Genomic DNA, 16,309 nt, shown 5'->3' with positions numbered 1-16,309 from the left:
ATAAAATAAAAATAAAGTAAATCTAAAAACAATTTAAAATAGGCTTTATAGAGTACCCTTGCCTCTTCCACCATTTGAAGACACAGGGCACTGTGCCATGTATACAGCCTTTTTTAGATACTTAATATTCCAGTGCCGTGATTTTGGAGTCTCTAGTCTCCAAGATAGCAGGAAATAAAATTTTGTTGTTCGTAGCTATCCAGTTTGTGGTATTTTGTTATAACAACTTGAATGGATCGAGATAGTGTTACTGGTAATTCCCTTTTCCTTGTTAGTCCAGGATTATGTGCTTACTCTTGTTTCCTTGTCTTCAGGTTTTCTTTCTCTCTCTGTATTTCTCTATCTTGATCTCTCTTTTCCTCTCTCTCCCTCCCTCCTCTCCTCCTTCCCTTCCCCTTTTACATTTTGTTTTGTTTTTAAGACAGGGTCTCATTTTGTAGTCTTGGCTGGCCTGAAACTTGCTGACTAAACAAGGTTGCTTTGGAACTTGAAGAGGTCTGCCAGTCATTGCCTCCTGAGTACTGGGATCACTCCCACATCAGCCTTTCTGCCATTTTTATCTTTTGTTTTTAAATTTATTCGGGAGTATGTGTGTGTGTCTGTGTGTGTGTGTGTGTGTGTGTGTGTGCACAATTTAAATGAGATGAAGTAAAATAAACAATTTTTTAAAACTTAATTGTATGTATTTGAACATTGCCATGTGATGTCATAGGATACTTACAGATAATAAAGTGGTTACTGTAGTGAAGCAAATTAGCATATTTATCATCTCCATTAATTCTTATGACAAAAGCAAGTAAAATCTACTCATTTAACAAATATCTCAGGACTGGTGAGATGACTCAGTGGGCAAGAGCACCGACTGCCCTCCCAAAGGTCGTGAGTTCAAATCCCAGCAACCACATGGTGGCTCACAACCACCCATAAAATGAAATCTGATGCCCTCTTCTGGTGCGTCTGAAGTCAGCTACAGTATACTCATTTATAATAATAATAATAAAAAAAATATCTCTAATACAGTAGTTTTATTAACTAGTTCTCATACTATAGATTAGTTCTTTACATTAATTCAGCCTGCATAATTAATTTGTCTTTGAGACAATGTCTCATATACGTCAGACTGGCCTCAAACTCACCTGTAACTGGTCTTTTTGTCTCTGCCTCTCAAGTACTAGAATTATAAGCTGTACCACCATGTCTAACATCAGTGGTTTTTATTTGCATTTTTCTAATGATTAATGATGTTGAGCATATGTTCATGACGTCTTTGATATTTTTAATTTTTTTTTTGGAAAAATGTCTGTTTAGATGTTTTGTTCTTTTTGAAATTTAATTATTTTATTTATTTATTTAGTTGAGCTGGGTTTAAACCCCAGGGCTGCCTAAATTTCAGACACTTGTTCTACTACTGAGTCACACCCCTAGTTATTAACCCCTGGGTTATTTAATTTGAACTCTCAATAGTATATGCTGCCTCAGTAGCTGTAAAACCATAAGGGCCTTGTACAGCCTCCCCCACTCTCCCTACACCTCTCTGTGGTGTGGTTCCCAGCCAAAACACCTTCTATCTGAAGGCTTTATGCATGGTTTCTGCTTATTCCTAAGTAGCAGGTTTCAGTTCCTCGCCAACTACAGTGTTCAAGAAGCCACTCTAGTTCTCTTAATCCTGAGAGGCTGACCTGCACACCCGTCGCTGGTTGCTTACTGAATTCCTGTGAGGCCTTTGTGAGTAGCCTATGAGTGTGCGTGACTAGTGAACTGTGGCCCTTCTCACTTTACGGTGTCAGGTGTTATGTGTCTTAATGTTAGAGTAGAAATTCTTTTCCCATCAGTTGGATGAATGGGAGGCATTTCAAATTTGAGGGACATTTTTGACACACATTTTTCAAAGTGGAGTGCATTTTTTCTTAGTTTTTCGGTGTTTCTCATAGTTTCTCAATAGCTAATAAAACTTTGTTCTTCAAATAAGACACATTCTCCAAGCGGTCTTTCAAAAACCCTTTTCCTTCCCTAGCAATCGGTTTAGACTTATTCGTTTACTTTGAATCTACTTTTGTGAGGACCAGTGTGGGAAAAATGAAATTATAATATTCAAAGATCTCTCTGACCACCAAGGCATCAGAGTGTCGATCGGAAGATAAAAAGGCAAAACAGTTTAGTTCAGCACATCTTAGTAGCCAGTGTTTGTTCAAATTCTGAGAGCTTATTTTAGGTATATACGCGCACAGCACAACTTGGAAAAAAGTATTCCTGGTGATAATTAGCTCAGTCCCATGTGCACAACAAAGTTTAGGACACAACTACATGGGAGCTCTTTGCTGTAAGGTACAAACTGTAAAGATAGGTTCTATATTAACTAAGAAAGCAGCCTGAAGATTACGGTCTGGGGAAGATCGCCTGATAGAATAAGACAAACAAACTCCAGATAAGGGACTGGGGCAGTCTGGTGTGGCTTCAGCACAAAGGTCACCAGGCTATTAACCACCTTTGGTCCCAGCCTTCTCGGGGACTAAAGACAACTCTGCCTGTTTATTTCCCTAGTGCTGACTTATCTGTGAGCACAAAGACTTACATACCCCCTACAGAACTAGATTTAACTTCTGCTTTTTAATTTATTTACTTTTGCATGAGGTCTCCGACTTGTTATCTCCCTGTCTCTGCCTCCCAAGGTGCTGGAATTACAGGTGTGTACCATTTCTTCCAGCCTCAATATTTCTTTTTAAATTTTTAAGGCAGGATCTCATTGTGTAGCCTGAGCTGGCCTTGAAGTTTTGATCCAGCTGTGTCTCTGCTAAGGTTGTAGTAAGTGCCACCAAACGTGACACAACTCTCTTTTATACTGTCTTCTCTTGTCATTCATGAGTCTTTTTTGTTATTTATTTTTGTGGAACTTGGCCACAGAGCTCTCAAGAATGCAATTTTTTCCACTTTCAAGATTGAGTCAAAAGCTGCTGGTAAACTGGAGTCTTGCAGTAGGCATAGCCTGAAAAACGACTTTTACACAGTATACAGTAACTTAGAACAGGAACTGGCTTGATCTCAGCCTTTTTTTTTCTGTCACCATCTTACTTGTAGCACAGACTGGCCTTGGATTTGTTGTAATCCTCCTGCCTCGGCTTCCTGAAGTCAGTTACCCAGTGGCCAGTCTTAAAGTCCCCTTACAGATGGATAACATCGTAGAGGGTTGAGATACCATGTCTCAGGTACATGTAGGAGTACAGTAGTGCTTCCTAGGGTCACCTCCAAATTGGGCATTAGTTTTATGTAATCAGGGTTCACAGCTGAGGGCTGGTTCATTAGCCTATCAGTACCACCATGTACCTAGATAATTAGCATATCAATCCCTGCTTTGGTGTTGGCTCACTTCTGAGCTGCCAGTGGTTGGCTCCTGTCTTGCAAACACTACATTATTCCAAGCCACACAAAATTATGTTCCTAACAGCGAGAAAACAGTGGAGATATAGAAAGTATGGTGCAGATATGTCAGAGAAATGCCTCCTTATCCTTAGGGATGAGAGATGGAACTCTGTTCTGAGATTGCGTTTTATTTCACAGAACTTAGAGATGGAGTACTATACTTTAGGAGTATCTGTGTTGGCTCTCATATCAACACAATAGGTATTACAGAGTATGTATTTTTGTCTAATGCGTTCTTTTTAAGTGTATTATGTTAATATTGTTCTATGTTAATAGTTAGAAATCTGCTTTCCTTTTTTTTGCACGTGTGTGTGTTGTGTGTGTATGTACATTCATATTTACATGTCTGTGGGAACCTGTGTGCGTGGCTGCCTGTGTGCAGAGGCTAGAATTGGTGTCCTATCTTCTTCCGTTATTGATCTCTACTTTATTTACTGAGGCAAGGTCTCTGACTAAACCTGGAATTCTCAGATTGGGCTAATCTAAGCTAGCCAGTTTACCCTGGAATCCCTTGTTTTTGCTTCCTAAATTTAGGGATTACAGGTAGGTTGCCATGCCTATCCAATTTTTTGTTTTGTTTTGCTTTTAAAGACAGAGTTTCTTTGTGTAGCCCTGGCTGTCCTGCAACTAGCTCTGTAGACCAGGCTGGCCTCAAACTCCTGGAGCTCTGCTTGCCTCTGCTAGGATTAAAAGCATGCATATATGGGTGCTGGGGAACTAAACTCTGGTTTTCATGCTTGAATGACAGGTACTTTATTGTCTGAGCCATTTCATCAACCCCTGTTGTCTCTTGATGCAAGTTCTTATTATACATAGCCCAGCCTAGCCTTGAACTTGTGCTTTCCTCATCCCTGGGCATATAAGCCACTACACTCAGCTTTTATTTCTTTCCTTTTTTTTCCCCTACTTTTTGAACAGATAATACATTTAAAGCTTGCTGCATTTTTTGAGGCTCATTAATCTTGTTTGTACATATTTATTGTCTACCACTCAGGATAATCATGAGTTGGAGGCTAGCCTGGGCTACATTGAGAATTTGAGCTATATAGGGAGACTGTCTCAAATCAACAGCAAACAGCTCCAACAAAGTGAGAATTCAGTAAGTTTAGTTTGCTTCTTGGTTAAAGAAATGAAAACAAAGTAAATAACTTTAGTGGCTGGGGTCCAGCATGTGTCCAGCAATCATAAAGACCTCGTGCACCCGGATACATCTTTGTAGCATTTCTGTGCACTCCCGATTTCTACAGAGCAGCTGTATCTAGATCTACCTTTATATTTTTTGGGTCTTGTGCTGAGCAGGAACATTGGTATAGGTTTCGTTAATTGTTCTATAGAGTTACTCTTCTTAAGCATTTATTTGCTTCCTTACATGTGGCTGTGTCTTTGGAGATGATTTTCTTCTTCCACCCTTTGAGTCCTGGGGTCCGAGTCAGGTCATCAGTCTCGGCAGCAGGGGCTTTCACCATAGGAACTAGCTTGCCGGTCTTTGAATCACATATGTTCAAGTTGTGTTTTATTTACCTATTTCCTTAGTTCTGAGAAGCTGGAGATTAAAGCTGGGGCCTTGAACATGTTAAGCACTTGCTGCACCTCACGTCTTTCACATATGTTTCAAGTAATACCCTATCTGGACAGACACACCACGAGAAAATGAGCTTGTTTTGTTTTTGTAATGATTATATGCTTCAAACTAGCATTAAACATGAAAACTCAGAGATAGATGAGGTGTTTCTTTTCATAGTCCATGTTGTGTGATTAAGATAAACAAAAAATATTGCTTTAATAGGAACACGATTTTGTTTGTACATTACCATGCCATTTCTCACCATTAATTTTTACACATGATAAAGCAGGCTAGTAGACTTACAAACGATACAGGTAGAATAATGACACATATTTTTATCTGGTTTTATATCTAGTATTCAATGATAATTTGTCCTTGAATAACAAAATTATGCAGAGGATACTGTATGCTGGAAATGAAGAGGAAGCTTAGCTTTACTGCAGTCTGAGCTGGTGTAACCTAACTAGCTAGAGGATATGCAATTCCTGATTGACAGCGGGACCAGCAGTATGCAGATTTTGTAAGAGAGAACACCCAGCTCAGAAACAGTGATTAGAGCTTTGTCAGGAATCACTACATTCACCCCTGGTGTCTTGTATTTTTCGGTCTACTAGATTTGTAAACAAATAACACAGAACAGTTCCTCTTTTGTTTTTATTAAAGTGATTCTGCAGTGCTGTTTCAGCCCCTCTGCCAGGCGTACATGTGTGGAAATTTGATATTCTCACTAAATTAGCTAATTTTAAGCTGTGTTTCATGCTTATCTCTAGACCTTTGTGCTTTAAATCCTATCTTGAGCTGCTCCCTTTATACACAAGTGTGTTTTGCTTGTGCTTTCCTGTCTTCTGTGAGAAGCTTTATGTAGGTCAGGCTTGGCTTAAGCAGCTTTCCTGAACCTGCGTCAGCTTAAGCTGGAGGAATTTTAATAAGCCCTCCCCTGTAGGCGTGGGCCTAAATGAGGCTAGCCTAGTTAAGCCTGATCTTTCTGTTTGTGAAAAGAGCTGAGCAGAGCTGAAGGCTGCATGGTGGTTTCTGAAACGGCCTACTTAATTCCAAAAGAACAATGGTAGGAAAGGCAAGGTCTTCCAATTTTACCTTATCTGAAAAGCTTGATTTGCTAAACCTTGTGAAGCCATATGTGAAAATTCTCGAAGAGCACACTAATAAAAATTCAGTAATAGTGGAAAAGAATAGATGTTGGGATGTCATAGCAGTTAACTATAATGCGATTGGAGTAGACCGCCCTCCTCGCACAGCTCAGGGCCTACGCAGCCTTTACAAAAGGCTCAAAGAATATGCCAAGCAGGAGCTATTGCAGCAAAAGGACGCTCAGTCAGAGTTTAAAAGCAATATCTCCGAGCCAACCAAGAAAGTTATGGAGATGATTCCCCAGATTTCCAGCTTTTGCCTGATAAGAGACAGGAACCACATACAAAGGTAAGCTTTATTTTATTTTGTTGTGGGAATTATGGCGCCTCCTATCTATTGGGCTCTGGCTTAGTTGTGCTAGACATGTGCTTAGCAAGCGTCCCCACAAGGGGAGCCATGAACAGTGTCTTTGTTTTGCTTTCTTAAAAAAAAAAAAAAGTAAAGCTCTGAGGATTTTTCTGTTAGGTTAGATTCAAGCTACTTTCCCTCTTTCAGCCTGTAGTTTCTAGAAGTAAAGGCTAAGGAAGAATTATTGGGATGAAGCTTGTGACATAACTAAATGAACTTTAAACACTTCATAGCATATATTGTACAAAATAATGGGTTTTACTATGACATTTTCACACATTATGTACTTTGATTATATCTCATATACTTGTAAGCCTTAAAATTAGATTATTTGCTTCTCTGATAAATTGTTCTTTTTAAAGACTACATGTTATTGAAATGTTTTTTTTAAAAAAATTTTTTTACATAAAATTTATATGAAGTTAGTAGTTTTGGGGGCAAATGGGAACTTTTTTTTATGAATTATTACTGTGTACATTTCCTGAATATGCACTAAAGTAACAAAACAAACTCATTGATGAGATGATTGTATATGTGAAGAGTGTTTTGTTTCTCTAGTGTATTTGAAGTTGATAAGATAGAAACATTAACTAAAGGAGCTTAATACCTAATTAAGAGGTTCGGGTTACGTAACAGTATAAAGTGTAATTGATTAATGGTCTAGTTTCACTTTAATATTGGGTCATAGGAAACGGTAAACTTTCTCATACTGCTCTCTGTAAGTTATAAAACTCAGTTTTAATAAGGGCAACCTGGAATAGGGGTTGAAAACAATTTTGGGTTAGGTATGGTTATTTGCCTAAGAATCTTAAAAGCTGTTACCTATGACTAATGTAAATTTAATTCTTGACATAAGATAAAAATGGCAGCTCCTTTCTTCTCCTGAATCACTTAGGGTATGTCACACAAACTGCAAACTCTTTTGTTAGTTAAAGGTCCTTTCAAACAAAGATCCAGTGTGCTCTGTTGCTCCAGGATAGGCAGTATATAAGCAAAATTGCTGATACCTGTGGGACTTTTTGAAGTTAGGGGAGAAAACGTTGTAGCTGAGCCTGTCTGTTGCTTTGGTAACATTAAACAATATTTTTTAGTGTTTTACCCTATATTGCTTGTGTTTTACCCTATATTGCTTATTTCTACATAGCATAGATTTAAAAAGAAAAAGCACTGCATCTGGGAATTCAGGACATGGCTGTGCAGGGGTTAATTCTGTGAGCACTGCTAGAAATTTTCACTGATGGCAATGAGATTCTCTGTTTGACACTGGACTACTTGTTTTGAATTTTGCCTTTTTCAAAAATAGCCTGAAGAAAAAAATGGCTTTTGTTTTACTGGTATAAAACTATACCTTTTGAGTATTAAATTTAGATTTTTTATAATTTGAAAATGATACAGAGATACTGTGATTTTTAGTTGATGACAAATTTAAAATATACAGTGAATACAGAAGAACACATAAATAGGTACCTGTTTAATTTTGATCATCATATATCTGTCTGTCTGTCTGTGTGTCTGTCTGTCTGTCTGTCTCTCTCTCACACTCACACACACACACACACACACACAGAGTTTTTAACACACCAACATTTCTCTGGTAGAAGTGAACTAGCTGATTTGGATATTTCTAGATCTGTTGTTGAAATAGCACTGTTTATTAGGTATTTAAAAGGAAGAATATTAAAAAAATATCCCACTTATGTTAATATCTACATTGATATTTTTCTGCTAGTTTATTCATTTAATAAATTTATGTATTTAAATCAGCTATATATATATATATATATATATATTTAGCTGAAATCATCTCAAATCCTAATTACCCCAGAAGTTTATAAATCTGTTTGATTATATTTTTATACAAGTATTACTACTAACTAATTTGATTAGTCTCTCTACTAGGAAATTTTACTGCACATGTTATATATTTTTAAAAAATATCTATTGTATTTTTTAACTTTACAGCTTAGAATGATTTTTTAAAATTTTTATGTCTCTAAAACTAGATAGTAATTTATGTTTTATAATCTTTTTGATCCTCTAAATTTATTTAGATTTTTAGTTTTTAGAAATTTTTACTTCTGTTTATCTTTTTTGAGATATTGTTTCTAATGTTATGTTTTATTACTTAGAGTGTTTCACCAAGATGGAATGAATAATCTAGATATAAGCATATTTTTCATTTATATGGGAGTATAATGCCTATATTTATATTTTGCAGCAAAAATTATAAAGATAAAACAATTTTTATTTATAGTTTTAACCTTTTATTTATAGTTTTAACCTTTCCTGATTCCAGACTTCAGTTTAGATCAGAGGTTCTCAACCTGTGGGTTGTGACTCCTTTGGGGGTCACATGTCTGATATTCAATTTATAATTCATAACAGTAGCAACATTACAGTTCTGAAATAGCAATGAAATAATTGTGTAGTTGGTCTAAGACAGCTGTTTACCATCTTCCTCAGCGTCATCAGCTTTGATGGTTTGTAGTTCAGTCTAAGGCTGAAGCAAGAGAATGTATCAGACAACTGACTCTACAGCATTTAAGAACCTCAGCCGTGTGGGGACAATTAATGAGAACATTAAAGTGGCTTTTCTGGGCTAGCAAGGTGGCTCAGTTGGTAAAAGTTTTTGCTGCCAAACCGGATGACCTGCCTTTGATCCTAGTATCTGCATGGTGGAAAGACTGAGAGAACCAACTCCTATATATTGTGTTCTGACCTCCATACATACACATAAGTAAATGTAGAAAAGTTTTTTTGTTTGTTTGTTTTTTTTTTTTTAAGATTTATTTATTATTATAAATGAGTACACTATAGCTGTCTTCAGATGCACCAGAAGAGGGCACCAGATTTCTTTATGAGTGGTTGTGAGCCACCATGTGGTTGCTGGGATTTGAACTCATGACCTTTAGAAGAGCAGATGGTGCTCTTACCCACTGAGCCATCTCACCAGCCCTTGTTTTGTTTTTTAACTTAAGGCTGGGGAGATGGTTTTATTAGTAAAGTGCCTGTGACATAAGCAAGATGATCTGAATTCAAAGCTGTAGAACACATATGAAAAGCTAAAAATGTCAGTATCCCTTGCACTGGAGGAATCAGAGACAAGTAGATCACTGAAAGTCATTTACTAATTGTTTTAGCTCAGTGGATGAGTGGCAGGTTCAGAGAGACCCTACATCAAAAGAAAGAAAAAGAAAAAGGACACCTGATAGTGCCTGTGAGTCTCTATGGGGAGACACACACACACAGAGAGAGAGAGAGAGAGAGAGAGAAAGAGAGAGAGAGAGAGAGAGAGAGAGAGAGAGAGAGAGAGAGAGAGAGAGAGAGAGAGCACATGCTTCAATTCCCAGCACCAATATGGCAACTCACAATTGTATAATTATAGTCTTGATCAAGTTCATTTTCAATGCCAATTAAAGAATTGAAAGGCAGGAAAATTTTTGAGCTGCAACAGGTAGCAGAAAAATCTCAAACATCGCATATAGCAACGATAGAATCAGCAGTTGAAGAAAGGCATTTATTGGGGCTGAGGAAACATATGGCAGACACAGAAAAAGACCCTCTACAAAGAGGAGGGGGTACTCCCAAAAGCAAAGAAAGAAAAAACCCACAACTTTACTTGGAGGGTGGTGTTGAGATGGGGGTTTCTCTGTGTGGCCCCCTCTGTCCTGGAACTCACTATGCAGACCAGGGCAGGCTGGCCTCAAACTCAGAAATCCACTTGCTTCTGTCTCCTGAGTGCTGGGATTAAAGATGTTTTTATTGTCGTTGTTTGGTTGTTGTTTTGACATAGGGTGTGGTGTGTAGCCCTGACTGTTCTAGAACTTGAGATTGTCCTGTCTCTACCTCTCAAGTGCTGTTACAGGTATGTGCCACTACCCTCTATCCAAAGATTTATAGTTAAATGTATATTAATATCAAATTTTAAATATATAAATATGAGATTGTGCTATAAATATATTATGCTTATTGTTTATAATGCTTTTTTTTTTAATGTGCTATAGTGCAAACTTGGATGAGGCTGCCCAAGCTGGTACCAGTTCGCTGCAGGTAATGGTGGATCACCATCCTGTTGCTATCACTGTAGAGGTGAAGCAAGAAGAGGACATTAAGCCATCTCCTCCCCTGGTTTCAAATCCTCAACTCAGTGATACTTTAGAGCAAACAGAAGAGCATGAATTGATGCATGTTGTGGAAGGATCCGTGTCTCCATCTCTTTCTTCTGTTGATGTGAGAATGACATCATCTCCATCTTCTGTCCCAAGGAGAGATGATATTTTTCATCAGGAAAGTGGAGAACACTTTAGGTCACTGCTAAGATGTGACCCTCAGGTCCTGCAAATGTTAAAAGAGGAACATCAGATAATTTTAGAAAATCAAAAGAATTTTGGATTGTATGTTCAGGAGAAGAGGGATGGTTTGAAAAGAAGGCAGCGGCTCGAGGAGGAGCTGCTAAGAGCAAAGATTGAAGTAGAGAAGCTGAAAGCAACTCGTTTGCGGCACGATCTGCCAGAATACAGTAGTTTCTAAGACGCTTCTAGTCTTGGAACTGGATAATTTTAATTTTGTCAGAATTATTTTAATTTTGAAGTATCATGAAGCTCAGCACATATCCTATAAAAATGTTCCTCTCTCATATAAAAAAAACTTTTGACATGATTATCTTCTTTTCTTAACCTTCCTTTTTTGTTTTCCTGAGACAGGGTTTCTCTGTGTAGTCCTGGCTGTCTTGGAACTAGCTCTGTAGAACAGGCTGGCCTTGAACCTATTTTTTTTTAAGCACAATTTTCTTAGTATTTAATTTTCTCTTTAAATACTATAATTTATTGATTGGCTGACATGGTAATCCAGTTTGTTGTCTTCCCTCGATTTTTTTCTAAGACATTTAACTGTTGGCCTCACGTAAGATATTTTATTTTGATTATAAAAAACAATGCAAATAGAGTTGCATGTGCTGCATAAGCCTGTAACCTCAGCACTTGGGAGGTAGAGGCGTATGAGAAGATGAGGGCCAGCCTTGACTAGATTCCAATTTCAAGGTTATCCTTTGCGTATGTGAAATCCTATGTTAAATAACAAAATTTATAAAATTATATAAATGCATACATATTACTTCAAAGAACTGAATCTTTAACAGTTTTAGTTACTACTTTAAAAGTTAGAATTAAAAGAGAAAGAGAGAGAGTGTTGGAAGCTACTACCTAATGAATGGTAAGCACATACTTATTATTGTTGATCTACATCCATCCCTATTCCTAGTTTTTCTTTTTTGGAGATAAGATCTCACTATGTAGCCCAGGCTAGCCTGTAATAGAAGTTCCTTCTACCCCAGCCTTCTGAATACTGAGATTATAAGTTTCTGTTAAAGTAACAGTAACAAAAAACTTGTATGCATGATATTGGCATTGTCCTTACCTTTTGAAAGAGTGGTAGTAGAACTTAGAGTTGGAAGATATTTGGAAAACTCTTCAGTTTAGATGTAATGAAACTGAGGTCCAGGGAGGGCACCATAATTTATTCCAGGTATCAAAGCTTTTTATAGCAGAGTAAGTTATGAGTACTTAGTTTTGGGGGAGGGGTAAAGGATAGCGGGGGTGGTGGTGGTAATTTTTATTCCTTATTTATTCTATAGAAATAAGATATAGGAGAATTTATTTAATTAAAACCACCTTTTGGTTGGAGATGCAGCTCAAGGGTAGAATACTTCCTCACCATCCCCCGGTGACAAAGAAAAGTGACTTTTACGTATTGGGGTTACGAAGCCCAGGGCATTGTATCCACCCCATGTCCCCCTCTTTTTTGTTCTTCTAAAAGAGATCAGATATTTTTATTGCAAATATTACATATTTTGACCTTGTGAGTAAGATTATCTTAATTCATTTTAAATGTCTTTCTGGGAAATACTTCATAGTAAACTTAGATTAAAACAAAATGAAAATTACTTAGAATGAAAATAACAAAGATCATGTTCACATAAATATAATTTGTAGATTTTTTTTAAGGATGATTATTTTGTAAATATTGTAGTATTCATGGAAATAAAATTTTTATAAAGCTTATATTTTGAATTTATGTTATGTATTAATGTATGTCTTATATTTGATTTCCATTTTGCTGGGATTTCGATGAGGAAGGACTTTAAAATTCAGGCTTTCTTTTGGATGGGGCAAATAGAGTTTCAGAAATACTGGGGATAAAGTGAACTTGGAGTCCGAGTAAACTTATGAACTGGATCAAGGTGTCCAAGTACAAATACAGTAAGCCAGGCAGTTTTTCGATGAGGATAGGTAGAACGCTTTTGGTAACTTGAACAAGGGCTTTTTTTTTGGATCTCACAATGATCTGGAGCACACTATATAGATCAGGCTGGCCTCAGTCTCACACCTTTAGATCATCCACCTTTAGAGTACTGGGATTTTGCAAGTCATTCAGAATGCTTTTAAAACAGTTAGGCATGCCAGTGGCCCTGCCAGTTAGCTCCCAGCTCTCGTTGGTGATCTTTAGAGTAAAGAGCTGAGGAAGGGCCGTGGCTGGGACCCAGGGCTTTCCTGGTGTAACTGAGGCTGTAGATTCCATCTACAGCAGCACACACACAAGAGACTTAAGGCAGCGGGGTCAGTCCTGAGTCAGAAATTTCGGGTTGGGGTTCAACAGTCTGCCCATAGTGATGCTTGCTGAAGGGTAAGAATTGAACTTGCTGCTTAGTCAGCCAGCTTCTCAACAATTGCTGTTGCAGAGTAACGTGGGTGAAATGAAATTTAGAGCGTGTCAACAGGATGCCAGTTGTCACCAAATTCTGGATTATATTAAGTGCTATTTTTAAGGAGTCAGATTGAACTGAATGTAAAGTGAGAAACTGTTGAAGGCTTTTTGATTATCAAGATGACATGATTAAAGATGTGATTTAGGAAAAATGCATTCAAATTTAGTGGTACAAGTTACGGTTATAGGAACAGAAAAAGTAAATCAAGTGAATTCTTAGGGCATTATTTAATTTCCTTAGTTGAATTACAAAAAACATTTTATACTTTACTCTTACATAAGTAAAGATTTGTACTGTGAAATGTCTTGCGGGCTAAGGAAGTAGCTCAGGCGAGAGATGCTTGCCTAGTGCCCAGTAGGCACTGCGATAGATTCTCAGCACTACATGAACCCTGCGTGTGTGGGGGTAGCACATCTCTGTAATCCTAGCACTTGGCACTGGAGGTTCAGAAAGTCAAGGTTATGATGTATATTTATTATTATATTTTCTTTTAAGGTGAGGCTTCTCTGTGTGGCTTTGGCTGTCCTGGAACTCCCTCTGTAGGTCAGGCCGGCTTTGAATTTACAGAGATCCATCCTCCTCTGCCTCCCGAGTGCTAGGATTAAAGATGTGGCCACCAGGGCCCTGTCTATATGGCAGTTTATCTTTGTGATCTGAGCTAACTTTCATTTGAAATGTAATGAATCTTCTAATTTGAGGTAGCATATTTTATAATATGATTTGAATAAATATGTCTGTTTTGAAATTATTAAAAGTTAAGATATACAATATAATTAATGTTATAATTTCAGCATGCTACCATTCATACTTAATAATTGACTTTGTATAGCAAAACCCATTTTACAAGTGTTTCTGTGGAAAATTAGTCCTGTGAAATGTTTCTAGAAAATAATTTAGTTTTAAAGTGTTTAAAGTACATTTTTTTTGATGGTTTGGTTCTGTAATCAGTGTGGAAATTAAAGTAGATGCGAAATTGCCTTTGAAAAATTCCTTTGTTGTACATAAAATAGTATTATAATCACATTTTTCTCTGGCATTCTTCAAATTTGCTGTTTCCCTATATCAACTGACACAATTTGGTAGCAGTTAAGGGCTGTGTAGAATAATAAACTTAATTTTTCTTTACTTTTAAATCCAGAATTCCATTCATCAGAGTAAATTCACTGAAGTTTTTATGAGTCAATATTGTTTTAATTGTAAAAGTTATATAACATAATTCTGCCACATTCTTTTAATTCTTTCCCCCATGCAACCTTCATTTTAGAGCATAGTTTATAAGAATTCCTGAAAAGAAAAAATTAGTTATTTGACCACAAAACCCTTCTTGACGCCCCTCCCTGTCCCCCATTATGGCTGTAGGAAAGCAGGCTGAGCAAACCATTGGCCAACAAGCCAGGAAGCAGCACCCTCCGTGGCCTCTGCATCAGCGCCTGCCTCCAGGTTCTTACCCTGTGTGAGTTCCTGTCCTGACTTCCTTCAGTGATGGACTGTGATGGGGAAGTGTAAGCCAAATACAACCTTTCCTCCCCAACTTGTTTTTTGGTCATGGTGTTTCATCATAGCAGTAACAACCCTGACTAGGACACTACCTTCATGATTTTAGTATTCCACCTTTACATGTCGGTCTTCTTATTAATACTTTGTTATGTTTTTATTATGGAGTAGTATTCCATTGTAAAAAATTGTTTTTCCTTTGAGACAGGGTTTCTTTGTGTAGCTTTGGTTGTCTTAGAGTAATTGTATAAATCTCGAATGGAAAGATATGTTTGTTTTATATAGAACACTTGAACTTTGATATTCACTATTTTTTTTTTTTTTTTGGTTTTTCGAGACAGGGTTTCTCTGTATAGCCCTGGCTGTCCTGGAGCTCACTCTGTAGACCAGGCTGGCCTCGAACTCAGAAATCCACCTGCCTCTGCCTCCCAAGTGCTGGGATTAAAGGCGTGCGCCACCACGCCCGGCGATATTCACTATTTTTATTTGGTAAAGAAAGTTATAGGTAATTTTTGGTTGAAGTCACGTGCTATTGTGTACTTTGAAAATTATTTATGCTGGGTGGTGGCGGCACATGCCTTTAATCCCAGCACTTGGGAGGCAGAGGCAGGCGGATTTCTGAGTTTGAGGCCAGCCTGGTCTACAGAGTGAGTTCCAGGATAGCCAGGGATACACAGAGAAACTCTGTCTTGAAAAACAAAACAAAACAAACAAACAAACAAAAAATCTCCCCAACCACTACCAGAAAAAAAAATTGTTAAATTTCTATTTTAGTTACCTCCTAGTGCATATGTGGTGGGCTAACTGAGAATGGCTCCCATAAGCTCATATATTTGAATGTTTGGTTCCTAGTTAGTGCATTGTTTAGGAAGGATTCAGATGTATGACCTGATTGGAGGAGTCGTGCACTAAAAGTGGGCTTTGAGGGTTCAAAGTCTGCGCTAGTCCTAGTCTCTTTCTGCCTTTATGGATGGCTCGGGATATAAGTTCTTAGCTACTGTTCCAGTACTATGCCCATTTGCTACATACTCGGCAGTGGTGGTCACAGACTAACTCTCTGAAACTATAAGCAAGCCCACAATTAAGAACTCTCTTGTATAAGTCTGGTGTTTATTCATACCAGGAGAAGAGTAACTAAGCAGATTTTTGAAGTTCTAGAGGTTTTGGTAATTTTAGTAAAAAAATGACCTATAGGAATATTTAGTTTTGGAATTGATTATTTAAGACACTTTAAATTTTATGTACTCTCTTCAAAATAACTTGAACATTTAGAATTGTTAAAACAGAAAAGAATGTTAAGGGCTTGGGCTTAAAGATAAGTATTTATGTCATCTTATTCTTAGGAATCATTGATTATTGATAAAAAAATGCCAAAGGTGGGTATGGTAGCATACACCTTTAAATTCAGCATTCAAGTGGATCACTGTGAGTTCTGTGTATCGAATTCCAGGTCAGCCAAGTACACTGAGAGTGTGTAGTGTGTCTGCTGTTGGTTAGAAGCTATCCTGTCTTCCTCAAGACTTGCTTTTACTCTTTTGTTCTTGCTGAAAAGGCCCTTAAGTCTCTTGTTATCC

At 37.4% G+C, this 16,309-nt stretch overlaps 2 protein-coding genes across 4 annotated transcripts in view; both read left to right on the top strand.

The window, feature by feature from the left end:
* Nucleotides 1-16,309, top strand: part of Rad54b (RAD54 homolog B) — a 67,744-nt gene that overhangs the window by 19,921 nt on the left and 31,514 nt on the right. Inside the window, exon 4 of one of the 3 annotated variants that reach the window (XM_031366600.1) lies at nucleotides 10,483-10,610. The exons of the other annotated variants lie outside the window; for them this stretch is intronic. Within the exon in view, the coding sequence (XP_031222460.1) occupies nucleotides 10,483-10,532 (50 nt within the window). The 3' untranslated portion in view covers nucleotides 10,533-10,610. Of the gene's footprint in view, nucleotides 1-10,482; nucleotides 10,611-16,309 lie in introns of those variants that run through there. 3 annotated transcript variants of the gene reach the window in all.
* Nucleotides 4,406-14,219, top strand: Fsbp (fibrinogen silencer binding protein). The gene is made up of 2 exons (XM_031366601.1): nucleotides 4,406-6,418; nucleotides 10,483-14,219. Exons 1-2 carry the CDS (start codon nucleotides 6,045-6,047, stop codon nucleotides 11,006-11,008), a joined length of 900 nt encoding a protein of 299 aa, XP_031222461.1. The 5' UTR covers nucleotides 4,406-6,044; the 3' UTR covers nucleotides 11,009-14,219.

Source organism: Mastomys coucha, unplaced genomic scaffold, assembly GCF_008632895.1.
Source record: "Mastomys coucha isolate ucsf_1 unplaced genomic scaffold, UCSF_Mcou_1 pScaffold14, whole genome shotgun sequence".
Lineage (NCBI taxonomy): Eukaryota > Metazoa > Chordata > Mammalia > Rodentia > Muridae > Mastomys > Mastomys coucha.
The sequence above is the reverse complement of the archived record's forward strand: the minus strand, read 5'-3'. Positions and strand labels throughout refer to the sequence as shown.